Consider the following 26,977-nt stretch of genomic DNA (forward strand, 5'->3'; position numbering starts at 1 on the left):
AACCCACTCTGGGGAGAAGCCTTTTTCTTGCTCAATTTGTGGTAAAAAATTCACCCAAAATGGGAGCTTAAAAATGCATACCAGAAGCCACACTGGCGAGAAGCCTTTTTCCTGCTCAGTTTGCGGTAAAAGATTCACTTCAAGTCAGAACTTAAAAACACACACATTAACCCACACTGGCGAGAAGCCTTTTTCTTGTTCAATTTGCGGTAAAAGATTCACCCTAAATGGACACTTGAAAACACACGCACTAACCCACACCGGGGAGAAGCCTTTTTCTTGCTCAGTTTGCGGTCAAAGATTCACTTCAAGTCAGAACTTAAAAACACACACATTAACCCACACTGGGGAGAAGCCTTTTTCTTGCTCTGTTTGCGGTCAAAGATTCACTTCAAGTCGGAACTTAAAAAGACACACATTAACCCACACTGAAGAGAAGCCTTTGATTTGACCTGGTGACATTGTGGTAAAAAAAAATATCCATTATTGTCAAGTCATTTTTATTTGTATAGCCCTTAATCAAGTGTCTCAAAGGGCTTCCCAGGTTATTACACTATATTTCAAAGACAATTTTTCAGACTATTATTGGACACTAGAAATGACACACAAGAACCCACACTGGCGAGAAGATTTTTGCCTGCTCAGTTTGTGGTCAAAAATCACTAAGAGTTGTAAAACATTCAATTGGCTAAGTATCATACAGGTCGTCTATAGGAAAATAACGGCCACAAAACCATTTGCCCTCCCCTTTTTTCAACCACTGACTGCTACCACGTCAAAAAAGCCACATTCATTCATTCACAGGAAGTGAGCAGACTCTCCAGTTGTATCATAAAGATTTGTGACCCCAAAGTCTTCAAATGGATTCAAAAGATTCATGATCTGCATATGTGTCATGTTTCTTGATAGATGATCTATTTTATCTCTTGTCCCCATAAAATTTTGCCTTTTATCGATAATTATAATTATCATAACAACAAGATGGCCGACCTAGATCCCCAGGGTTGGGGCCTGTTCTGACCAGAGCCCCAAAGCTTGGAGAGCTTGTGGTTCTCTCCGTCCCTGTCGTCCGGATGAGAACAATCCCCGTGATGTCCGACGCCAAAAGAGATAGGAAGCTTTATTTCTTCATCTTCCTGCTTGGCCATGAGCTGCTTCTCACACACTCCTCACCTGAGGGACTTTTTTGTTCTCAAAAGTACACAAAAATGGTTATTGCATCAACCTGTCTTTGGTGGTTTGGGCAAATATCTCATGTTGGCACGCTATGAAAACAATCCCTGATCATTGAAATGGGTTTATTATCTTAAAACTGGGTGCATTGATCATTACTGTTAACCTGTTGCATCATTTCTTCCACCTTCCAACCCTGAGCGCTTGTGTCAACAATGTGCTTTATTCTTTCGTTTGATTCCATTTTCTTTGTCCTGTGAATAAAACGTAGTTTCATAAAATCAAACTGTCTGCATTATTTTTTGGGTCGATGTTATTGTTTCTTCTGGACCGATCAATCATTATCCATATCAACAAACTCCAAAATCGATCGATTAAAGTTGAATATACATTTTGTTTAAAGTTGGACCCTTCATGACAAACGCTAGACACAGGCTATTTCAAACGAATTCGTGTCGGAAACCAAGAGCACCGCCTCCTGACTGAATTGGTAAGATTATGAACCAAATAAATAGCATTGAAAGCCATATGGCAATGGGTTGCTATTATGGCCATGAAAGATTCAGAAATCACGTTACGAGTGATGACTTTTGCCAGAATCGAAACTTAACTGTGTTATGTCAAGACAAGACAGAAAAGGGACTTGGATTTTCCTGGACCAAGATGAAGTTGAGACTGGAACCGGAAATCACCATGACCACATGGTAAGAAAACATGAAAGCGAAATATGAAATGTTATGAACTGAGCCAGCGTGTGGATAAGAGAGTACTCGGTTGCTTTGGACACATGGAGAGGATGGATGAGGAGCAAATGTTGGAGAGGATCTACAGAGCAGAAGTCAATGGAAGGAGACCGAGAAGAAGGCCGCCATTGACGTGGATGGATGGAGGAAAGAGGTCTAAATCTAGTGGAAGCTAGAGCTCTCTTTGGCGATAGGAATGAGTGGAGAGGTGTTGTGACAGGATTGTGGGATTGTGGACGGGTTCTTAAGGATGGATGGAAAATAGATCGACTCCATTGTCTTTGTGAGTTGCTCTTCCACTGGCCAGCAACCGATTCAGGGTGTCCCCCTGCCCGAAGACAGCCGGGACGGGCTCCGGCACCCCCGCGACCCCGCCGATGACAATGGATGAATCGACGTTTTGTTCATTTTTCCGGCCGCGTCCCACATCGCACTTCACTTATTGCTCCAGCGAAGGTCGGGGGGTCCCGTCCCTGTGCGTTGAGCCGACCAGACGAACCAGGTTTTTCCGATGCTGGCGGTCTTGTGCCAGCTGTTCTGCATCCTCTACGGCAGGGGTGTCAAACATACGGCCCGCGGGCCGGAACCGGCCCCCAAGGAGGTTTGATCAGGCCCGCAGGATAATTTGAAAGTGGAAAAAAATTTCCGCTTTTTTGAACCCCAAAGGCATTCCGACTTAATTGCTCTGGCGCACCCTGGCGGCTGTTAGAAAAATTGGCCGCATTGTTCCACAAGCTGTAGGGACTGAACTGCATTGAACTTATCTTGCAGTATTTACAAAAAAATCAGTTATGTGGGCAAATTATTTTAATCTTCTAAAAATGTTACTTAAATGATAAATATAAGCATGGTTTTGGACAAGTAAATTGCCTAAAACCCAGGAGCTTTTTTTTGGGGAGGGGGGGTTCCGCCCTGGTTTATTCCCGGACCCTGGCTATTTCAGCTGAAAATGAAAATCTCCATTCTGATCCCTGTATATGCGTATGTGTAAGTGGTTGAAAAATTCCTTTCTTTAAAAGTCTCATTTAATCTTAAAGTGCATTACTATATTTTTCTGTACCAATGAAAGTTTTGTGCCTTTAGTGGGATCAGTTGCAATGCATATTTGTGAATGATAAAAGTAAATTGCACATTTGTCTAAGGAAATATGAGGTGTTTTATGAAATGTTTTGTAAAAGGATAGTTCATTAAATTTCAATATTTTCATAATGTTCTTGTGCTTCTTTACACCAAAACAAAGGAAAGACATGATATTTTTGTTATTTATAGCAGAGTATGGTATAATTTTAATGGTCCGGCCCACTTGACATCTCCCTGGGCCATATGTGGCCCACGATGCGAAATGAGTTTGACACCCCTGCTCTACGGCAACTCCGTGTCGTTGGAGGTCGCCCGGGACGGCGTCGAGCCATCGAGCGCGGGGTTTCCCTCGTGGTCGTCTCCAGCCATATTGCAAACCAAAATGCTGAGAAGACAAAGCGGCATGCTGAGTTTGTGAGTCTCAAGCAGCAGATCATCTTGTCGATGGACGATCCGGATCACATCGCCGAGACCAGTTTTGAGAAGGATGTGGTCTGCGAGGATGAAGACGCTTTCTGCCTTTCCCGGGATAATATAACTTCCCTCAAACTGCTTCTTTGTCAACTCGCGCGACAAAAGGCAGAAAACGAAGCGGTGTGCGAGGCTCTCCGAGAGAAGATCCAGATGCTCTGGGACAGGTTGAACGTGTCACAGGTGGAGAGGGAGGCCTTCAATGAGCACATGGTTATTTCCAAGAAGCGCAACCTGAAGGCGTTGCAAGCAGAACTAGATCATCTGGAGGAACTCAAACTGCAAAACATTCGCAATTTCACGGACGCAATCCGCTCTGAGATTGCCGTGTTTTGGGAAAAGTGCTTCTTCAGCATTGAGCAACGGAAGGCCTTTTCCCCGTACTTTAGTGAGGATTTTACTGAGGCGCTCTTGAGTTTGCACGATGCCGAGATTCAGCGATTAAAGCAGCATTTTGAGGAACACAAAGAGCTTTTTGAGGGTGTTCGTGAGTGGGAAGAAAGCTGGAGACTCTTTTTGGAATTGGATAAAAAAGCATCAGATCCATGGAGATACACAAATAGAGGAGGGAATCTACTCAAAGAACAGAAGCAGAGGGCAGAGTTGCATAAAAACCTACCAAAGTTGGAAAAGAAACTAAAAGCCCAGATTGATGCATGGGAAAGTGAGCAAGGAAGTGAATTTCTGGTCAATGGACAGAAGTTTCTTCAGTATGTGGAAGAACAGTGGAAGCTGCACCAAGCAGAGAAAGAAAAGGAAAAACTAGAAAGGCAACTGAAGAAAAAAGAGCAGACTGAGGTGGACATGTTGTATGGAACAATGGTTCAAACCCCCAAGCGCTGATTGCCAGGCAACCGTACGCCAAATAAATCACGAAGGATGAATGTCACCTCCGGTATTTTCTCCGCCACATCAAACAGCACCATGCGTTCCGGCTTTAGTGGATACGTGATGCCGCGCTCACCCGTGTCTCGGCCGCCTTTACAAACGGTATTTTGTGCCTCTTCGTTCAGATGAGACACCTCTTCGCCGTTCAATCTGTCCTTTCCAGTCCCTTGTCTTTCAAAAATGGATTTCCGTTCCCGATGAATCAATCGTGCTTACATATTGGGATTTTTGGTAAATCAATAGCCTCAATCTGAATGACCATGTAGAAATTCTCTCTTATCCATTTATTTTCCATGAATATTCTAAAATTCTTATGATCCGTCTCAAGATCGATTCAGCCGCTATTTTGAAATTCATATCTTTCTCAGGATCGACGAATCTGTTCCTCGTCGTCTTTTGAAAATGCTTTCCGTAGGATAGGCAAATGTTTTTTTAATTCAACCAAGCTATAAATCAACATTTGTCACATATTTGTTAAGGTTTGTCAATCGTAACACGCTAATATCTTCAAAATTTACGGTATGATTCATTTCACGCTCTCTGGCAGCTCCTCTCACGTGAGAGGAGATGAACAAGCAAACTGAGCAGGCGAAAGGCTTCTCACCAGTGTGGGTTCTAGTGTGTTTTTTTAAGTTCCCACTCTCAATGAATCTTTTACCTGCAAACTGAGCAGTAAAAATGCCTCTTCCCATTGTGGGTTAGTCTATGTTTTTTTCCGTGAAACTTTTACCGCAGACTGAGCGTGAAAAAAGCTACTCATCAGTATGTGATATTTTGTGTGATTTTAAGCTCCTATTCTGAGAGATCGTTGACCACAAATTGAGCAGGCGAAAGGCTTCTCGCCAGTGTGGGCTCTAGAGTGATTTTTTAAGTCCCCACTCCGGGTGAATCTTTTCTCGCAAACTGAGCAGGCGAAAGGCTTCTCCCCAGTGTGGGTGAGTGTTTTTTTAAGCCCCAACTTTTGGTGAATCTTCTACCACAAACTGAGCAGACAAAAGGCTTCTCCCCAGTGTGGGTTAATTTGTGTGGTTTTAAGCTCCTATTCTGAGAAAATCGTTTGCCACAAATCGAGCAAGCGAAAGGCTTCTCGCCAGTGTGTAACATCAAGTTTCCTTGGTCGGAGAGTTTTTTATCACAAAATGCTCATTTTTTTTTGAAGGTGCACCGCTACTTTGCGGATTTTCACTTATCGCGGGGGGTTTTGGTCCCCATTGACCGCGATCACCGAGGGGCCATTGTATTTGTCGCTCACGAATTGCCATACGGACTCCCATTTCATGAATACTCTTGTCCTGTTTTGGGAAAAGAAAGCCACGACAGCCATGTCATTCATCATTTTGGATGTCGTTATTTCCATTCTTTTCAAAATCATTTGAAAGTTTCGCTTATTTGAAACTAGGAATTCGATCGTGCGCATTATTCTTTTATTTTGCATACATAAACACCTCGAGGTATCGTCGTAGCCGTTTCCTATCGTTCTCGTTCATCATTCGCAAATGAATCCGGCCGCTAAATAATTTAAGATCCCGTCGATCTCGATATTCGGATTCGTCCGGGTTTCGCACTCGCAGATTTCCGCCGGTCGATTCGGCGAAACCTTTCCTATCTTATTCCGCGCTTCGAATTTCTCTTTCCTTTTGTTGTCGAATGCCGACGGACGGTTCTCTGGCGATTTCCACGTCTCGCTCTTCGTCGTCGCTCCCGGTCCCGCTTTCTTCATCGGCGGGCGGATTAGGACGCACGCCGCCAAAGTCACCCGCTTTTCACCGTCGTAGCAGCCGAACGGACCCCCGTTTTGATTATCCCTTTCATCGTTATAAGGCGCACCTAAAAGTCTTCGTTTTTCCCAAAGCTGACCATGCGCCTTATAATACAGTGCGCCTTATATAGGGATCAATATTAAGTCGAAAAGTCTCGCTACTAAAGCAAGGACCCGCCGACTCGATTTTCCCTCGAACGCCAAGTCGTCCGCAGTGTATGCTGGGATTTATTTACCGGCGTTTCATTGGCTAACCAATGTGTCAATTATCATCTGAATCGATCACTATTGGCTTAAGTTATACCACACTCACGGATATAAGAGGACCACGGTTGCACATTATTATTGAACACGACGACTTTGGTGAGCTACTCCGGCTATATATTTTCCCAGTATCATGTTTCAGACCAAACTCGATGTTTCTGCGAAGGGGCTTTTTTTAAATTAAGCTCATTTCCAAGTGTTTTATAATAAAGTTGCGAGAGAAAAAGAAAATAGAAACTAAGGAACGGTTGGCATTTCTTGAATCCCGAGACTATAACCTTCCGAATGATATTTGGAACAATGCATTTGAGTGACATTGTACAGACATCGCATCCGCACGTGTTCTCGACACGTATTTTCTTCTTTGCAAGCTTTGGGAATGTTAAGGGGGTAATAAATTGGACTGAATCATCTGACTGTTTTGTCCACGTTCCCAGTGTAGCGCCTTATCATCCGGTGCGCCTTATCTATGGAAGATATAGGACCAAAAGCTATTTTTGGGGGTGCGCCCCGTAGTGCGGAAAATACGGTAAATGCTTCGGGGCGTCGTCCCAGGAAAGGCCTAGACGGGAGGCCAAGCTCTGCCGTTTGTTCCTCTGTTTCTCCAGGTGTCGTTTCTCTCTTCTTTCAGCTCTTTCCAACCTTTTTGCTAAACATTCAAATCGTGAACTTTCATGTACTGGAGCGACGCGTTCCCCCAACTCCAATTTCAACTTATTAACCGATAGCATTCGGAGTTTTCCATCAAAGCGTTTTGTCCGTTTAGGCAAGAAACTTCATGCCAGAAGTATCGGTGTTCCTAGATTGGAACCTTCCCATTTCAGTAACAAAAAGGGTCATAAAATGACGCTTCAAAGTTTAGAATCGATGATCAAAAATCAAGATCCCTTGTCCGGTACTTGAAAAAGAAAAGTAAATATGCGGATATTGGAAAAATACGATCGTTTGCAAAAAATGGTGACACCAAAATTGAACAAAACACACTTACTCATTATCCAAAAATGGAAAAAGTATAAACGGGTATACAAATATTGCAAAAGTCGGCAATATCGGGTTTGAAACCTTCTTTGTTTTCAAAATGAAGGTTAGATTATTGATCATGAATTGTATTTCTCTCTCCAATGGATTAAGAGTAACTGCTTCCTTCTTTTCAATTCAATGCAAACATGATGTATAATCATGGGTAATCATGACCCTTTTTTTCAAATCAATAAGCAAGTTTAAAGGCAACTCTCTGGTTAGAAGGGCAGCTCGGAGTCGGCTTGGTCACCCAAAATCGAGAAGAAAAAAAAGAGCTCCGGGTGTTGAAATAAGGCGGCAGGCGCCGGTAAAATCATGTCCTAGATTTCTGATTGGAGGATAGAATAAAACACGTGCACCAAAGCGCATTCTGATTGGTTGAGACAGGAATGACATATTTCAATGCAGTGTATAATGTTGGTCGGTCGACGGCGTGCGAGTAAAATAAATGATACATCACAACAGTTCGTTGTTTGAAAATAAATGTGAGTCTTGAGAAAATGACCAGTGACCTCCAATTTGTAGAGACAAAGTTCCTTGGCTCGGGAATCTTATGCTCCTGTCCTTGGACGGTACGGGTCAGCCAAAAGGAGTTCTGTGCACCCGTTTGATAACAGGAAGCCCACCGGTCGCCTCCAATTTGTAGAGACAAAGTTCCTTTGGCTTGGGAAGCTTGTGCTCTTGACCTTGGAGGCGTTCGCTCCGAAAAGCAACTCAAAAACTTAACTGTACAGTTATTGAGTCAATATAAATACGTAAAAGTATAGAATATAGTATGAAGGGCAACCTTAGACCATAATTTCCCTTACAGTTAGCAAGGGGGAAGATGGAAGAAATAGAATAGAATAGAATATACCTTTATTGTCATTGTTACAAATGGGCTAACATATTGTGACAACGAAATTGGGCATGACACTCCAGTTTTACACATTCATAGTGAGGTATGAGCAAGAAAATAAAGGAACAGAGAAGATAATGTTATAAAACAAGGGGGATAAGGCTATAGTTATAATTGACATGGTATTTACACAAGAAATGTCAGCATGTGGGATGTTACATACAGGGTTGTCGTGATACCGTTGGTATCGTAACGGTTGTGCAATATTGCATTTGATACAACGGGTTCACAGTAGCGATCAATGAACACGGTTTGAAGATCATAGACTCATTTCAATGATCAGGGATTGTTTTCGTAGCGTGCTAACATGGCCCAAAACACCAAAGACAAGTTCTTGCACTCACCCTTTATGTGTACCTTTGAGAACAAAAGTCACTCGGGGGAGGAGTGTGTGAGAAAAAGCTCATGGCCTCACAGGAAGATGAAAAAAGCCGGGTTCTTAACTCTTTAAGCTGTGGACTTCACAGAGGTTGCTATCATCCGGACGACAGGGACGGAGAGAACCGCGGGCTCTCCAAGCTTTGTTGCTCTGGTGAGAACAGGCCCCAACCCTAGAGATCTATGTCAGCCATCTTATTATTATAATTATTTATAACCAGCTCCAGACTTCCTGTGCGGACTTTGCATGTTCTCCCCGTGCTTGCGTGGGTTTCCTCCGGGCGCTCCAGTTTCCTCCCACATTCCAAAAACATGCATTTCAGGTGAATTGGCCACTCCAAATTGTCCCTAGGTGTGAATGAGTTGTCTGTCACCCTGTGCCCTGCGATTGGCTGGCTACCGGTTCAGGGTGTCCCCTGCCCACTGCCCGGAGATGGCTGGGATAAGCTCCAGCCCCCTTCGCGACCCTAATGAGTATAAGATTATTGATAACAGGGAAAGTTTCACGCGGACAAACAATCAAATAGATCATCTATCAAAAAATACGACACATATGCAAATCATGTATCTTTTAAATCCGGATGAAAACTTTGGGGTCACAAATCTTTATGATACAGCTGGAGAGTCTGCTCACCTCCTGTGAATGAATGTGGCTTTTATGATGTGGTGGCAAAAAGGAAAAAAGGGGAGGGCAAATGGTTTTGTAGCCGTTATATTCCTTTAGACGACCTGTATGAAACTTATCCAATTGAATGTTTTTTAAGTTACATCTCTTAGTGAATTTTTGACCACAAAACGAGCAGGAAAAAAGTCTTCTCGCCAGTGTGGGTTCTTGTGTATTTCTCGGCTCCCACCCCGTGTGAATACCTTACCGCAAACTGAGCAGCCGGAAGGCTTCTTGCCAGTGTGGGTTAGTTGGTGTAATTTCAAGTGTCCATTATGGGTGATTTTTTTTACCACAAACTGAGCAGCTAAAAGGCTTCTCGTTAGTGTGGGAAAGTGTGTGAATCGTTTTCCTCAAACTGAAGAGGCGGAAGGCTTCTCTCCAGAGTGGGTTAGATGGTGTAATTTCAAATGCCCATTTAGGGCAAATTTTAGACCACAAACTGAGCAAGAAAAAGGCTTTTCGCCAGTGTGGGTTTTTTGGTGCATTTTTAAGTTACCATTCTGTAAGAACAGTTTTCCACAAACTGAGCAGGAAAAAGGCTTTTACCCCGAGTGGGTTAGTGTGTGTTGTTTTAAGCTCACGGTTGTAGTGAATCCTCGACCGCAAACTGAGCATGAAAAAGGCTTCTTCCCAGTGTGGGTTATCGTGTGTCTCTTTAAGTTTGCACTTTTAATGAATTTTTTACCGCAAACTGAGCAAGAAAAAGGCTTCTTCCCTGTGTGGATTAGTGTGTGTTGTTTTAATTGTCCACTTTGGGTGAATTTTTTACCGCAATCTGAGCAGGAAAAAGGCTTCTTGCCAGTGTGGGTTTTTTGGTGTGACTTTAAAGAGCAATTAAATGAGAATCGTTTTCCACAAACTGAGCAGGAAAAGGGCTTCTCGCCAGTGTGAGCTATTGTGTGTTTTTTAAAGCTCCCTTTCTCTGTGAATGTTTTGCCACAAATTGAGCAGGTGAAAGGCGTCTCCCCAGTGTGGGTTAGTGTGTGTCGTATTAAGACGCAGCGCAAGGTAAATCTTAGACCACAAACTGCGCAAGAAAAGGGCTTCTCCTTAGTGTGGGTTAGTGTGTGTCTTTTTAAGATCCAACGAAAGGTAAATTTTTTACCACAAACTGAGCAGGCAAAAGGCTTCTCGCCAGTGTGGGTTGTGGTGTGTAATTTTAAGTTCTCACTTTTAGTGAATCTTTGACCACAAACTGTGCAGGAAAAAGGTTTTTCCCCGGTGTGGAACAGTCCGTGCTTTTTTAAGCTCTCATTTTTAGAGAATCTTTGACCGCAAACTGAGCAGACAAAAGGCTTCTCACCAGTGTGTGATCTAAAGTGTCTCTTTAAGTTGCCACTTGTAGGGAATCTTTTATCGCAAACTGAGCAGGCAAAAGGCTTCTCGCCAGTGTGGGTTCTGGTGTGTAATTTTAAGTGCTCACTTGAAGTGAAACTTTGACCACAAACTGAGCAGGAAAAAGGCTTCTCGCCAGTGTGGGTTCTGGTGTGTAATTTTAAGTTCCAACTGTTAGTGAATCTTTGACCGCAAACTGAACAAGAAAAAGGCTTCTCGCCAGTGTGGGTTTTGGTGTGTATTTTTAATATCCCATGCTCAATGAATCTTTTACCACAAATTGAGCAAGAAAAATGCTTCTCGCCAGGGTAGGTTCTAATGTGTAACTTTAAGTTTCCTTTGTGGGAGAATCGTTTTCCACAAACTAAACAGGAAAAAGGCTTCTCGCCAGTGTGGGTTCTAGTGTGTATTTTTAAGTTTCCACTTGTAGTGAATTTTTTACCACAAACTGAGCAGGCAAAAGGCTTCTCGCCAGTGTGGGTTGTGGTGTGTAATTTTAAGTTCTCACTTTTAGTGAATCTTTGACCACAAACTGTGCAGGAAAAAGGCTTCTCCCCGGTGTGGAACAGTCCGTGCTTTTTTAAGCTCTCATTTTTAGAGAATCTTTGACCGCAAACTGAACAGGCAAAAGGCTTCTCGCCAGTGTGTGATCTAATGTGTCTCTTTAAGTTGCTACTTGTAGTGAATCTTTTATCGCAAACTGAGCAGGCAAAAGGCTTTTCGCCAGTGTGGGTTAATGTGTGTATTTTTAACTGACAACTTGTAGTGAATTTTATACCACAAACTGAGCAGGCAAAAGGCTTTTCCCCAGTGTGGTTTCTGGTGTGTATTTTTAAGTTCCCATTCTGTGAGAATTTTTGACCACAAACTGAGCAAGAAAAAGGCTTCTCCCCAGCATGTAATTTCATATGCAACTTCATATAAAACTTGCTTCGAAAGGTTTTCCCACACTGAGAACATGTGTTACCACCTTCCGACTGCGAGTCGTCCTCATCCGTTTCCACGTGTTGACGGGAGCTGATGCTTAGAAGCTCCCGCCGACCGTTATCTTCAGGTTGACCTTGATCTTCGGCGGTTGAACGGACCTTGGACACTTGCAAGACCGGAACATCGTCCTCCTCCTCAACAGGCTCCCCATCCTCTGTCTTTTGCTTAACGTGATAAGGCTTCAGATCCTCCTCATTTTTAACGGCAGGCAACTCTGGTTTCTCTCGCGCAGTAGCAAGATATTCTCGGCCGACGTCTGCAAGGCACAAGTCACGTTTACGGTGGTACCTCGCTACTCCGCGCTTCCATGTAGTAGTTACAAAAAATTACTACTAATCATGGAAAATATTCAAATTTAGAAAGGACATTATTTTACAACATCTGAAAAGAAAACATTCAATTAGAACGAGTCATTTGAAAACACAAAGAAACGCACGTATACGGCCATCGACGCGAGCCGATTGGCCGGCACTCGCCGAATACTCGACTCCCATTGGCCCGTCGGCTACAGTAGACCGCGCTTACCTCCTATACGGTACGCTTCTCGCCATAGCTGGCAGTGAGCTCGCCTTTTTCTCGCGGCCAATTTTCTAAAGGTTTTTCGAAGCCCTCGGCGAAACGCTCTTTATCCCTCGGTGCGTCCAGCCGAGCCGAGAAAAAGCCAAAGATGTTCGCCGCCGAGGAAAAAGCGAGTTTATCGGACCAGTCGAAAGCAGGAAGTAGCGATAGCCCGACAACATGGCCCGAACGAATCCATTGTACAAGAGAAGAACATCCGCAAAACTGCTGCAATCTCTTTCAGGAAAGATGCCAAAAGGCTCGTAAAGAGCCAGAAGAAGGAAATGGAAAATGCGGCGCTTATTTGGATCCAAGAAAAAAATCAACCTGGATGAAAACCTAATCCCGGGTTCAAAGTTCAATTTGCTTTGCTTAACAAGAATCTCTCTCTCTCACCGTATTCCATATGGTGCACTGTATACAGGGGGGGTGTACTGCAAAGGGTTTTTCTTTTTTGAAGGGGCGTCGCTACTTTGCAGATTTTCACTTTTCGCGAGTGGTTTTGGTCCCCATAAACCGCGATCACCGAGGTCCCACATTTATTTGTATTGCCCTCAATTCGTTCGGAAGCATTGTCCCCGAGTGGCAAAACATAAAAAAAAAATCTAAAGGCTTAAGCGCTGCTGATCAGCAAGTATTTGGCCTCTGGGAATGAAATGGCCACTAGGTGGTAGGAGTGGTTTCGATCCGATCTTTATCAACACTTAGTGCCGCGTTTTGTTCCTGCATTCGCCGCTGTGTTTTGCACAAACATGAGTCACGTTTAGCATTCCGGACGCTAACGTGTAGCCACCCGGAGCTACCCGGAGCTATCCGGCTTCAACGCCGCTAAACAGAGACACGAAAGCCGATGGGAATCGGAGAGGACTTGCTAACACGAGGTGGTGTATCCCTGGATTTTCACAAAGAAAAGATTTCCATCTGCCGCAGGGATGTCGAACTTTTGGACTAGCGATATGTCATCCGCTCCGCTACAAGCACCCCTAGGGCATCATGTTAATCTGTAATCTAATAAAACAGCGGGGTAGACTGCTGGAAGTGTGAATTTCTCTACGGGGATGAATAAAGTATTTATCTATCTATCCATCTATCTATTATACTATCTATTCGTAGGGCGCTGAATAGAAAAGCAAAGATAAGTACATACTGTTAACGCTTCAAATCTTTAGTCTTTCTAAAAAAAAAAAAGAATGACCAGGGCCTTGGTTGGGATGACGTATCAAAGGACCCTGCCATCACCGTGACGACCCGAATCGTGTGATCACGTCACCCGAGACATCAGGGGCTGAGAATTTTTGCAAAGTTCATGCATAGGTTTAGTCTTCTTGCAATCAAATGTTATTTTTCAAGCCAAGTGCCCTTGTGTTTATGGAAAGTATTGTTTAGGTGTCAAAAACAGATATTACAAAAAAGCACCAGGGCAAAACTTCTGCTTGACATGCATCATTTTTGCAAGGAGACATTTTTCTCAGAAGGTCCACTGTTGGAGCAATCGTTAGAAAAAGGGAGAAGCTAAACATGACGGTCATTCAGAGAGACCACCTCGTGGGGTCTCAATGTTTCTGAGAAAGGTGACGAATCTGCCCGGAACTACACGACAGGAGTTAATCAATGACCTGAAAAGAGCCGGAACCGCCGTTTCCAAGGTTACTGCAGGAAATACACAAAGACGTCATGATTTGAAGTCTAGGGGTTTTAAGGGTTATTTAGCTTGTTCATAAATCATTATCCATTATCCGTTATCGGTCAGTTCATAATACGCTACAAAGCCTAGGAGCCGGGACACTTACTCTCAGCCAAAAGGCCAAGCTAAGGTCCTAGCCCTAAAGCCTTGCTGCGATCATTGCGAATGCACCGTTCCCGGAGGTACTGCAATACCGGGCCGTTGCGTGGAGTGGACAGAGCAAGCTCCTATGCCATCTCCGAGTTGCAAAAATCAAAGATCATAGCTTTGTGACATCATTTCTGGAAAACTAAATTGTTACCAATGACACCACATGATTTGAAGTCATGCATGGCACCAAAGGTTCCCCTGCTTAGACCAGTACATGTCAAAGCCTGTCTTCAGTTTGCTTATGACCGTTTGGATGATGCGGAGGAGTCACGGGAGGTTTTGTGGTCAGAACACCAAAATAGTACATTTTGGTCATAATGCTACTAAGCGTCTTTGGAGGAAGAAGAATGAAGAGAACGATCATAAGAGCACCATTCCTACTGCGAGAAATGGGGATGATAACATCATGCTTTGGGGTTTTTTGTTTGCTCATGGAACAGGACGAGTGCACTGCATTAAAGAGAGGATGACTGGGGGCCGTGTATTGTGAGATTTGGGGGAACAACCTTCTCTCCTCAGTCAAATCGTTGAAGACGGGTCTTCCGACATGACAATGACCCAAAAACAGCCAGGAAAACCAAAGAATTGCTCTGTAAGAAAAATAAAGGTTCTCGCACGGCCCAGCCCGTTTCCAGACCTGAAACTAATCGAAAATCTTCGGAGGCAGATCAAACTATGTTTTTCAGCGACAGCCCAGAAACTTGACTGATCTAGAGAAGATCTACGTGGAGGAGTGGGCCAAGAAATCTCCGGCAGTGTGTGCAAACCTGGTGAAAGACTACGGGAAACGTTTGACCTCTGTAATAGCCGACAAAGGCTACCGTACCAAATATCAACATTCATTTTCTCTGGTCAGCACGGCGGTGCAGTGGTTAGAGCGTGTGCGGCACAGTTCTGAGGTCATGGGAACCTCCTGCGTGGGTTCAAATCCAGCTACTACTGTGCAGAGTTTGTATGTTCTCCCCGTGCACTCCGGTTTCCTCCCACATTCCAAAGACATGCATTTCAGGTGAATTGGTCGGTCCAAATTGTCCCTCGGTGTGAATGTTTCGTCTTTCCCCGTGTGCCCTGCGATTGGCTGGCGACCGGTTCAGGGTGTCCCCTGCCCACTCCCCGGAGATGGCTAGGATGGGGTCCAGCCCCCCCGCGACCCAAATAAGGTGAACCGATACAGCTTATGAGATGAGGTTTTCTCAGGTGTTCAAATACTTCTTTTCTTCACTGTATATATTTTGAAAGAATGAGCGAGAGATAGGGCCGGACCTTATTCCAAAGGAAAGTACGGTGGACTTCGACGGCCAAATATCTCAGATTGCGGAAAGTAAAACCACCGACCTGCTCTGTTCAACACAATCTGGAGTATCTTGTAAACAGTTCCTGGACACTCTGGTTCCTGCCGCGCAGTAGGAAGATGGTTTTCACCCATGTCTGCAACACACAAGTCAACTCGCATTTATTTGTGACGCCTTCACTGACAGAAACTCACAAAAGGAATGCGCAGAACACCATTGTAACATCAACCTGATCTGAAAGCTACAAGAGGGCAAGGAAACACTCAAAAAAGGTCAGGATAAGCAAAATGAAGAAACCTTGGGAAGGGACCGCGCATGTGGTCATCCCCCTTCCAGGATGACCAAGCGGTAATGGATGTTGCAAGGGCCTTAGCGCGTAATACACGGTCAACCTCAACATTAAATATAAAGGAAGTCATGGAAACATACATACTTTACAAGTACTCTCAAAGCCATGATCAAAGAGATCAAAGTCAGCAGAAAAGCTAATGTTGTGACTCATTCATTTGCAGAAACTGTAATCATAAAAACCTCATCATCCGGTCCGGCGTGAATGGGGATCTTTGGTGGGACAAGTACACCGCGGTTACATATAAAAGCAGAAAAATGAGCAACTCGCCGCAGCATTGGTGCGGGCCGCCATTTTGGATCCAATGGAAATGGCCATGCACTTTTTGTTTGAAGTCATGTTGGCATTTCGCATTTGTTTAATCAGGTAACTGTTGACGTTTTGATTGGACTTGAAAATTTCATTTGATTTCCTACACTTTAGGTTCAGTAGGAGAAGCGAAAATGACGGACCTTCCCCGAGCTGCTTGGAAAAAGCGTCGGGTCGTCGACATTCTCGCTCGCTCTCCTCTTTGGCTCCCCGAAGATTCTCTTGAAAAGGTTCTTCTTCCCCACTGGAGCACATTCTCTCCGAATTCCAACGAAAAATATCTCCAACTCGGCAGTAAAAGGGACCACAAAGTGATACTTGAGTCGAGTTGACGTCGTTTGAAGTCGACTAGAGGACTTTCTCCACATTCTATTGTTCGGCAGCCATGACACCATCTCCTTCGAAACCCCGCCGCAATGGATTGTGGGTACAAGTGGCACAGATCGCATGATGCGTTCACGAAACTGGGTGTTTCGGGAAATCCTACCAGATACGACCGAAAAGCGTCTCAAAAATGTGGAAAGTCGGGGTTTTCTGACCCCCAACCGGGGAAATGTGATTAAAAAGACACTCAAAGTGGGAGGTCCTATTTGAAAAGTTGGGGTACATAGCCTTTCTCCTGGTTGGAGGTTGGAAAACCCAGTTGTCGTCTTTATAGGGAACGCAGCAACAGAAACACATAGAGGACTAGATAGATCGGCTCAAATTGATCTATCGAAGCTTGGAGTTAAGTGGCCTTTTTTTTAATAATTTTTTTGTTGTTGTTTTAGCTCATCATCTGCAAAATAGATGCTAAATGTCAGTCACACGATACCGTTGGATTGTTGGCATTAAGGTTCATTGATTGAGCAAGCACAATTGCAAAAAACATTCCAAACAATCAAATAACTCTGTTACACCGACAGCAAGACACACACATACAATAACAAATAAAAAAAACAAAAACAAAAAAAACACACAACCATTTTTGGAGCATGGATGGTAATCTACAACAGCAAACCGCAACAAAAAAACCGTTGCGTGCGTAATGACGTCACACTAACGGAAAACATCTTACCGCTAAATGTCAGTCACACGATACCGTTGGATTGTTGTATGTAATAACTTGTGAAGCCCTTAGAGACTAATTGTGATTAAGGGCTATACAAATAAAAATGACTTGACTTGGCATTAAGGTTCATTGATTGAGCAAAAAACATTCCAAACAATCAAATAACTCTGTTACACTAACAGCAAGACACACACATACAATAACAAATAAAATAAACAAAAAAAACACACAACCATTTTTGGACCATGGATGGTAATCTACAACAGCAAACCGCAACAAAAAAACGCCACATGCGTAATGACGTCACACAAACGGAAAACATCTTACCGCAATATCACGAGTAATAGCGCTCTTAAATTGACAAAACTTCACAAGCCCTCTTTGTCCGTTTCTCCCCCTTTTCAACGTGCATGCCTTCAAATGCTCGTTTTCCCCCTTTTCAAACTACTTTGCCTTCAAATGCACGTTCAGCTGGCGAATATCGACATTTTGGCGCCGACCTATCCATTATGCTCGTTTGTTTTTGTTGCTGCGTTCCCGAAAAGACGACAACTGAGATGTCAAACCCCCGACCAGGAGGACAAGGCTATGTACCCAAACTTTGCAACTCGGACCTCCCACCTCAAGTGTCCATCTAATCACATTTCCCCGGTTGGGGGTCAGAAAACCCCGACTTTCCACATTTTTGAAACGCTTTTTGGTCGTATCTGGTAGGATCTCCCGAAACACCCATTTTCGTGAACGCATCATGCGATCTGTGCCACTTGTACCCACAATCCATTGCGGCGGGGTTTCGACGGAGAAGGTGTCATGGCTGCCGAACAATAGAATGTCGAGAAAGTCCTTTAGTCGACTTCAAACGACGTCAACTCGACTCAAGTATCACTTTGTGGTCCTTTTTAATCCCGAGTTTGAGATATTTTTCGTTAAAAGACGGATAAAATGCGCTCCAGTGGGGAAGGACTGCGACGAGAGGACGCTTTTTCCAAGCAGCTCGGGGAAGGTTGGACATTTTTTTTGCTTCTGCTACAATAACAATGCTTTCCAAAATGTTGCAGGCTGGCAATCTAAATAGTAACAGATCTACAGAAACAAATTGTAAAAGAATACAAAACACTATAAGCTTTTTACACGCTGAAGACAAAATCCCTGAAAATGCAAAACATGAACACATCAATTCCAAATAGTAACTCTTCAGTGCTAAAATTGACAATTTGCAATCCGTTCTTGACCGATTTAAACACAAATGAAAAGCACACAAAACATTCGGAGTCAAATAAGTGAAAAGATCAAAAAGCAAAAGATCAGCAGTCGATTGAAAGATTGAATGCACTCGTATCCTAAAAATGAGTCCAAATTTGGCTCATTTTTCTGCTTTTCATTACCTTCTTCCTTTTTTTTCTTTCGTATTGAAATCTATTATTATGCAGCGCCTTCAGAGCCTTCAGGCATTGTCGAAGCACAATGGCAGAATCGATGTCAGTTTATAGCAGCCCTTTCACAAAGATCGTAGGTCGTGGATAGGAACATCCCAACATAGCACAAAGCATGCGCTAGGAGCAAGATAGCGACTTTGTTTTAATCATCAAAGAGGACAACAAAAAAACTTTCCTGTGATGGCGCCGCTGGATTATTAAAGTAATATAAATTAATTAAAATAATTAAAAAATGGCTATGGGAGTGCTTGAAAATTGCTCGAATTTGGCCATGAAAACCATGTATGAAACCTGTTTCCATGACTTCCTGTATATTTCATGTGCGGTCCCTTCCCAAGGTTTCTTCATTTTCCGCATCCTGACCTTTTTTGAGTTTTTCCTTGCCTTCTTGTAGCTTTCAGATCAGGTTGATGTTGCAATGGTGTTCTGCGCATTCCTTTTGTGAGTTTCTGTCAGTGAAGGCGTCACAAATAAATGCCATTTTACTTGTGTGTTGCAGACATCGGTGAAGACCATCTTCCTCCTGCGTGGCAGGAACCAGAGTGTCCAGGAACTGTTTACAAGATACTCCAAATTGTGTTGAACAGAGCAGGTTGGTCGTTTTACTTTCCGCAACGTCCTTATTTCGGAGGGAACGTCGTAGGGGGTGGCCCCCAAAAAATACCCAGAGAGGAGATATGGCAAAAAGGGAAGGCTCCTTATAGCATTGCTCTAAACAACTCGTGATGGTTGCCTGCCCCCGGCTCAAGACTTCCGCCAGATGTCTATACACAATAAGCTATTGTCAGCTCAAAGAATGTTTGCTTCAATTTCATTTCAGGTTCAACTTTCCATATCCTTTTCTTTCCGCTCGACCGAATTGTCGAGAAATTGACGTCGACGCGTAGGGATGCGCAAACCGAAGCGGACATTCTGTCACGTGGTCACCGTGGCGACGCAACGTTTACTTTCAAAACCAGGCACCGCTTGGGTATTTTTACCTTGTGTATTTTCACACCCTGAGGGCGCTGTCTCCCAAGTTGGTTTTAGATGACGGCAATCAAACGAGAGGCGCCCGAAAGTCATCGAGGATGATTTTGGGGGGAAAATCACCAAAATCTCTGATATTACCCCCAAAAGTTTCGAGTAATGATGCTCGGACCTGCGACCTCCCGTTCCGGGGAGCGGGCGCCCAACCCTCAGGCCACCGAGCCGGTCTACCTCCGTTGCTTCCAAAAGCGTCAATTTCAAGAAAATCGGAGACTTTTATGGGCGCGAAAATCCGGTATTTAGGGTTTATACCGAGTGACGGCGGTAAGTAGGGCTGCACGATGAAGCGAAATCCGATCCGTAGGGCGACGTGACCCGCCGCGATGAAAACAAACGCAACGGTTCAGGTTTTCGGCCTGTCGGGTTCAAACCTTTTGTGCAACGATGCACGAGTGAGCTCATGGGTATTACGGTCTTTGACTCTTTAGGAATCAAGTGTCTTGAGTTCATCATGATTTCTTGATTATTTCCTAACCTGAATGCTTGATCATTAAATTGTACTTCTTCATTAAGGGGTGCAGTACATCTATTGTCGTAGTAGCATACTCTACAGAGAGGATAGTCTTTTTTAATTTTTCCGACGCTTTGAAGCGTAACACTCCGTACTTGTATCATGTCACACTGCGCGTACTTGACGTATAGGTTGGCGCCGACACACTACCATACAGAATAATACGACGGATTAAGGAAACAAATGTCCGATCCCATTCCTCCCACTTGGCCCCGAGAACCCTCCAGTGAGTAAATGACAACCTAGTTATTAGTATCTTAATGCCATTTTACCAGGTATAGTAGGGGTCTTTAAAGTCTGACACGATGAAAAGTAAAACAAGAACAGTCCACCTGACCCTTAAGCTGACATATCCTTACCAAACCTTCCCTGTAGGACCCAAACACATGAACGGAGTAGTAGAAGGGAAGTGGAGAATGTGGAAATGGAATGGAAGTGATTTAAAGAAGCAGATTAGTGCAAAAGAAGTGTGCGGAATGAGAAAAGTTGTTCGAGGTGTTAGGAAAGGAAGTGAATGGTGGAATGATGAGGTATCAGGGCCTGTGACATAGAAGAGACGTACCTTTGAGGAGAGGCTGCAAGATAAGAGTGCCGTGAAGTGAAGAAAAGGTTGGTAAAAGTCGAAAAGGAAAGCAAATGATGAATGGTGTCGAAAGATAGGAGTGAACTTTGAGAAAAGGAGAAAAGTGTTCTGGAAAGGAGTGAAAAGAGTAAGAAACGATGAGTGTGGAAAGGAAGAGAAAGTGAAAGATAAGGATGGTAGATTGCTGGTTGGCAGTCAGGACTGGATGAGTATTTTGAGGAGTTGCTCAATGTGGAGGACGGCAGAGAAGTGAGTCCAGGCGATCGACAGTATGGAGAGAATGCCCGTGTTGGGTGATTGAAATGTGAAGCCTGTCAACATGGGAGGTGCAAGAGGCAGTGAAAGAAATGAAAGGGGGGGAAGGCACCTGGGTTGGATGGCTGTACTGCTGAATGCTTGAAGAAAGGTGGCACGGACATGATTGACTGGTCAGTAGGCTTGTTGAGGCTGGTGCAGGGACAACAGCCTGGTCCTGAATGTTGACAAAACTAAAGAGATCATTGTCGATTTTAGGAAAAACCAGCCCAACCATGCCCCTCTATGCATCAACAACAAGGCTGTGGAGGTTGTCAGCAGTATCAAGTTCCTAGGGGTGCACATTACAAACAAACTCACCTGGTCCGTGAACACTGCATCACTGGTTAAGAGGGCACAGCAGCGCCTGTACATCCTGCGGAGGATGAGGAGAGCACACCTGCCCCGACCCTCCCTCATCGCATTCTACCGGGGATACCATAGAGAGCATTCTGACCAGCTGTATCTCTGTGTGGTGTGGAGGCCGCAGTGCCTCCGACTGGGGTAGTGTGAAGAGGGTGACCAGGACGGCAGAGAAAATCATGGGGACTTCTCTCCCCTCCATTCAAGACATTGTCCAGAAGCGCTGCCTTTCCCAAGCTAAGAACATTATCGGGGACCCCTCTCACCCCCATCATGGACTTTCCACTCTGCTAGCCTCTGGGAAGAGGTACTGCAGTGTGCGGTGCAGGACCACCAGGTTCCGCAATAGTCTAGTCCCCCTGGCCATTAGACTGTTAAATGGTCAATCTAACATATAGTTAACCAAAATCTTAACGGCTGCTAATCTGACTTTTTGCACTACTGGCAGTTCTTTATAGCTTGAAACTCCTTGCACATTTGCTCTCTGCACTATTGTACTTACAGCGTTATTGTTACAGTGTTATTGTTACTGTTTACCTGACATGTTAACCTGACTGCCCATTTTGCACATCTGGTTAGCTACTCCTCTTGCACTATCGGCACTATGGTAAAATACTATACGTAGCCATAATACAATACAACTTTTATTTATATCTGTAGATTCAAGGAAACTGCGGGTCAGATGTATCGACATTTCGTTCTGTATACACGTGCACTAGAATGACAATAAAGTAGATCTGCATCTGAACGTATGCTTTTTAAGTGTTGTGGTTCCTGTTGATTGGTGTAGTGCATGTGTGGTGCCATTTTATAAGGGCAAAGGTGATAAGTATGAATGTTGCAACTCGAGTGGTATCGGTTTGTTGTCTGTGCCGGGTAAGCTGTATGGAAGAGTCTTGATTAAGAGAGCGAGAGAAAGACCGAACGAGGTGGTGATGGAGGAGCAGAGTGGTTTCAGGAAAAAAAGAGGATGTGTGGATCAGGTGTTTGCAGTATGACAGGAGTGTGAGAGATATTTTGCAAAAGGTAAGAATGTTTATTTGGCTTTCATGGACTTGGAAAAGGCGTAGGACAGAGTTGATGGAGAGGCGTTTTGGGAAGTGATGGTAATGTATGGGGTAGGTGGAAAGTTGTTGGAAGCATTGAAGAGTTTTTGTATGAATAGCATAGCATGTGTAAGAGTAGGGAGTGAGACAAGTCAGTGGTTCCCTGTGTTGACTGGTGTGAGACAGGGGTATGTGATGTCACCATGGCTGTTTAATGTGTACATGGATGGCGTGGTGAGAGTATTTGGCAGAGGTGTAGAGATGATGGATAACAGTCTAACAGTGTGGCGGCAGTTAAGTCAGATGATGTTTGCAGATGACAGAGCGCTCGTGGCTGATGCTGAGGAATCATTGAGAAGGTTGGTAAGTTTGGAAGCGTATGTGATAAGCCTAAGTGATGCGTCAAAGTTGGGAAGAGTAAGGTGGATCAGGTGTTCACGTGATGGAGTGGGCATCCCGTTAGAAATAAGGTCGTATGGGCAGGAGCTGGAAGAAGTGGAAAGCTTTAGGTACTTGGGTTGTGATGGGGCTGCAGTTGGTGGAATGGAGTGCGAGGTATCGCACGGAGTGAATCGGGGAAGCCAAGGTTTTGGGTGCTCTGAGGAGACGTGGCCGCTTTGTCGTGTCCCGTTTCATCTGGAGAGACGAAAGCATGACCAACTTGGGTGCCGGGTCGGTCATGGTCCAAAATTCTTTGTGTGAGTTTTTTTGCCATTTTCCCCCCTTTTTAAATTTGTGTTATTGTATGTGTTTGTCTTGCTGTCGGCCTCTTGAGGGATATGACCAAGGTGGATAGATAAATGTCCCGTGTTGCTCACCTCCCGGCCGATCGCTTCGACAGCTGTCCTTCGACATAAGGGTGGGTCAAAGCATTGTCACAATAAGATTGCGGACCTGCAGTTTAGCTTCTTCACTCTCACAGTTGTTTTGTGGTGAACATTTTCTCGGTGAACTGCTCATCATTTTCTGCCCTGAATGTGATCAGGGCTTTGGTTTGCTCCACCGTCTCTGAAACATTAGCCCGCATGACCGCATTCGACACAAGTTGCTCACTCACAGGCCGACGCGACTTGACGCGAGACAGGAAATGATCTGATGTCTCCCGCATAACGATTTTGTAGTGAATCGACAAGAACAAACCTGACGTGGCTGTCGGAGCCTTCTATTGGCCAGCGTCACATATGCTTTAGAATTTAGAATCGATAGAATAGAATTTAACAGGTACAGAATGCCGACCTCCCCTCCGCGTCAAGAATCGATTCGGTCTCACGTGTTAGCATCATATTGTAAAGAAAACGGGACGCGCGGAATCGTGCGCAGTAAACACGCGCAATGACATATATCCGTAACGTTATCGTGACTATGCCGCTTCAGCGACCGGCGTTTTGTCCGTGTGGATGTGAAAGCACGACTCCTTTAAGATAAAAACCGGGCTAAACAAATTAAGGTACTCGGCGGTTTGGAGTGCCAAGAGTCGTTTGTGGCTTTTTTGGTCGATTTGTGCTAGCCAAGTAGCCATTTGGCAATGTTCATGTTTTGAGGCAACGATAAGGTTTTCAGTTGCGTTGTATTTTGTTTCAAAAACATGCATAGTTGTGAAAAAGGACTTACATTTGTGCGGTTCCTTTCCCGCCATGTTTGTTGATATTGAGAATTCGTCTTCTGGGAAGTTGCTTTGTTCCAAGTCGGCTCCTGACCTCCTTCCATCCGAAGTGGTTCTTTTGGGGGTCGAAGGGGACTTCTCCCTCGGACTTGAGAGTATTAGGACACGTTACACTTGCACATGCACGCGCAAAACCAAGTGACGATGAAAAATAGCGAGGGAAAGTGGGAAGAATGGGACGCAGCGAACAATCTGAACAAAGCCACTCTTGGCATCTAGTGAAGATTACATTCCCAGAGGCCTAATACTCACTGATCAGCAGCGCCTAAGCCTTTAGAATTTTTTTTTACGTTTTGGCACTCGGGGACAATGCTTCTGAAAACTGAACAAGTTGAGGGCAATACAGATAAATGTGACTTGTGTCTTGCAGACGTCGGCCGAGAATATCTTGCTACCGCGCGGCAGGAACCAGAGTTGCCTGCCGTTAAAATTGAGGAGGATCTGAAGCCTTATCACGTTAAGCAAGAGACTGAGGATGGGGAGCCTGTTGAGGAGGAGGACGATGGTCCAGTCTTGCGAGTGACCGGGGTCCGTTCAACCGCCGAAGATCAAGGTCAGCCTGAAGATCAAGGTCAACCTGAAGATAACGGTCGGCAGGAGTCTCTAAGCATCAGCTCCCGTCAACATGTAAAAACGGAAGATGACGACACGTCTCGCTCCACAAACGCTGAAGGTGGTAACACATGTTCTCAGTGTGGGAAAACGTTTCGACGCAAGTCCTATCTGAAGTCACACACAAAAACCCACACTGGTGAGAAGCCTTTTTCTTGCTCAACTTGCGGTCAAAGATTCACTTCAAGTCAGAACTTAAAAAGACACACATTAACCCACACTGGCGAGAAGCCTTTTTCTTGCTCAACTTGCGGTCAAAGATTCACTTCAAGTCAGAACTTAAAAAGACACACATTAACCCACACTGGTGAGAAGCCTTTTTCCTGCTCAGTCTGCGGTCAAAGATTCACTTTAAACGAACACTTAAAAATACACACCAGAACCCACACTGGCGAGAAGCCTTTTTCCTGCTCAGTCTGCAGTCAAAGATTCACTTTAAACGAACACTTAAAAATACACACCAGAACCCACACTGGCGAGAAGCCTTTTTCCTGCTCAGTCTGCAGTCAAAGATTCACTTTAAACGAACACTTAAAAATACACACCAGAACCCACACTGGCGAGAAGCCTTTTTCCTGCTCAGTTTGTGGTCAAAGATTCGCCGAAAGTGGGAGCTTAAAAAACACATTAGAACCCACACTGGCGAGAAGCCTTTTTCTTGTTCAGTTTGTGGTCAAAGATTCACTAACAGTGGGCACTTAAAAATACACACCAGAACCCACACTGGCGAGAAACCTTTTTCTTGTTCAGTTTGTGGTCAAAGATTCACTAACAGTGGGGACTTAAAAATACACACCAGAACCCACACTGGCGAGAAGCCTTTTTCTTGTTCAGTTTGTGGTCAAAGATTCACTAACAGTGGGCACTTAAAAATACACACCAGAACCCACACTGGCGAGAAGCCTTTTTCTTGTTCAGTTTGTGGTCAAAGATTCACTAAAAATGAGAACTTAAAAATACACACTAGAACCCACACTGGCGAGAAGCCTTTTTCTTGTTCAGTTTGTGGTAGACGATTTGCCCAGAGTGGGGACTTAAAAGTACACACTAGAACCCACACTGGCGAGAAGCCTTTTTCCTGCTCAATTTGTGGTCAAAGATTCGCTTCAAGTGGGCACTTAAAAATACACACCAGAAACCACACTGGGGAAAAGCCTTTTGCCTGCTCAGTTTGTGGTATAAAATTCACTACAAGTGGTCAGTTAAAAAGACACACATTAACCCACACTGGCGAGAAGCCTTTTTCTTGTTCAGTTTGTGGTCAAAGATTCATTAACAGTGGGAACTTAAAAATACACACTAGAACCCACACTGGCGAGAAGCCTTTTTCTTGCTCAATCTGCGGTCAACGATTCACTTCAAGTGGGAACTTAAAAATACACACTAGAACCCACACTGGCGAGAAGCCTTTTTCTTGTTCAGTTTGCGGTCGAAAATTCACCCGTAATGGACACTTGAAATCACACCAACTAATACACGGTGGTGAGAAGCCTTTTTCTTGATCAGTTTGTGGTCAAAGATTCATTAACAGTGGGAACTTAAAAATACACACTAGAACCCACACTGGCGAGAAGCCTGTTTCCTGCTCAATTTGCGGTCAAAGATTCACCCGGAATGGGAACTTAAAAATACACACATTAACCCACACTGGCGAAAAGCCTTTTTCCTGCTCAGTTTGTGATAAAAGATTCACTAACAGTGGGCACTTAAAAATACACACCAGAACCCACACTGGCGAGAAGCCTTTTTCTTGTTCAGTTTGCGGTCAACAATTCACCCGAAATGGACACTTGAAATCACACCAACTAATACACGGTGGTGAGAATCCTTTTTCTTGCTCAATCTGCTGTATAATATTCACTAACAGCGGGCACTTAAAAATACACACCAGAACCCACACTGGCGAGAAGCCTTTTTCTTGTTCAGTGTGCGGCCGGACATTCACACGGAATGAGAGCTTAAAATTACACCAATTAACCCACACAGGCGAGAAGCCTTTCGCCTGCTCAGTTTGCGGTCAGACTTTTACCGTGAGTGGAAACTTAAAGCGACATATTAGAACCCACACTGGAGAGAAGCCTTTCGCATGCTCAATTTGTGGTAAAAGATACACAGAAAATGGGAGTTTAACAAATCATATTAGAACCCACACTGGTGTTAAGCCTTTTTCCTGCTCCGTTTGCAGTCAAAGATTCACTAAAAGTGGAAGCTTAAAGAAACACATTAGATCCCACACAGGCGAAAAGCCTTTCTCTTGCTCAGTTTGTGGTAGAGGATTTATCATGCGTTGGCTCCTCATACAACACATACGAATCCACACTGGCGAAAAGCCTTTTTCCTGCTCAATTTGCAATAAAAGATTCTCCCAGAAAGGAAGCTTGAAG

General features: G+C 44.2%; 3 protein-coding genes and 1 pseudogene across 4 annotated transcripts; 2 read left to right on the top strand and 2 right to left on the bottom strand.

Moving 5' to 3' along the window:
- Positions 1-3,440: 3,440 nt before the first annotated feature.
- LOC148368239 (protein regulator of cytokinesis 1-like) lies at positions 3,441-4,445 on the top strand. Its single transcript, XM_088329678.1, has one exon. The coding sequence runs from the start codon at positions 3,441-3,443 to the stop codon at positions 4,308-4,310; it is 870 nt and encodes a 289-aa protein (XP_088185804.1). The 3' UTR covers positions 4,311-4,445.
- A 3,277-nt stretch (positions 4,446-7,722) lies between these two features.
- Positions 7,723-16,391, bottom strand: LOC148368240 (uncharacterized). 2 transcript variants are annotated; one of them, XM_088330176.1, is made up of 4 exons: positions 16,149-16,391; positions 15,391-15,483; positions 11,647-11,919; positions 7,723-9,141 (listed from the first exon to the last, which is right to left on the bottom strand). In XM_088330176.1, exons 1-4 carry the CDS (start codon positions 16,258-16,260, stop codon positions 9,071-9,073), a joined length of 549 nt encoding a protein of 182 aa, XP_088186302.1. In that variant the 5' UTR covers positions 16,261-16,391; the 3' UTR covers positions 7,723-9,070. The 2 variants fall into 2 exon arrangements, with proteins under 2 accessions (XP_088186302.1, XP_088186301.1); XM_088330175.1 differs by having other exon boundaries at positions 7,723-11,919.
- On the bottom strand, positions 14,066-14,233 carry LOC148368241 (U2 spliceosomal RNA; annotated as a pseudogene).
- A 1,469-nt stretch (positions 16,392-17,860) lies between the features above and the next one.
- LOC148368242 (uncharacterized) lies at positions 17,861-25,366 on the top strand. Its single transcript, XM_088330254.1, has 3 exons — positions 17,861-18,059; positions 18,992-19,084; positions 24,352-25,366. The coding sequence occupies exons 1-3, from the start codon at positions 17,999-18,001 to the stop codon at positions 25,293-25,295; spliced, it is 1,098 nt and encodes a 365-aa protein (XP_088186380.1). The 5' UTR covers positions 17,861-17,998; the 3' UTR covers positions 25,296-25,366.
- The last annotated feature ends 1,611 nt before the right edge of the window (positions 25,367-26,977 follow it).

Source organism: Urocampus carinirostris, chromosome 3 (genome assembly GCF_059441175.1).
Source record: "Urocampus carinirostris isolate Australia breed hairy pipefish chromosome 3, RoL_Ucar_1.0, whole genome shotgun sequence".
Taxonomy (NCBI): domain Eukaryota; kingdom Metazoa; phylum Chordata; class Actinopteri; order Syngnathiformes; family Syngnathidae; genus Urocampus; species Urocampus carinirostris.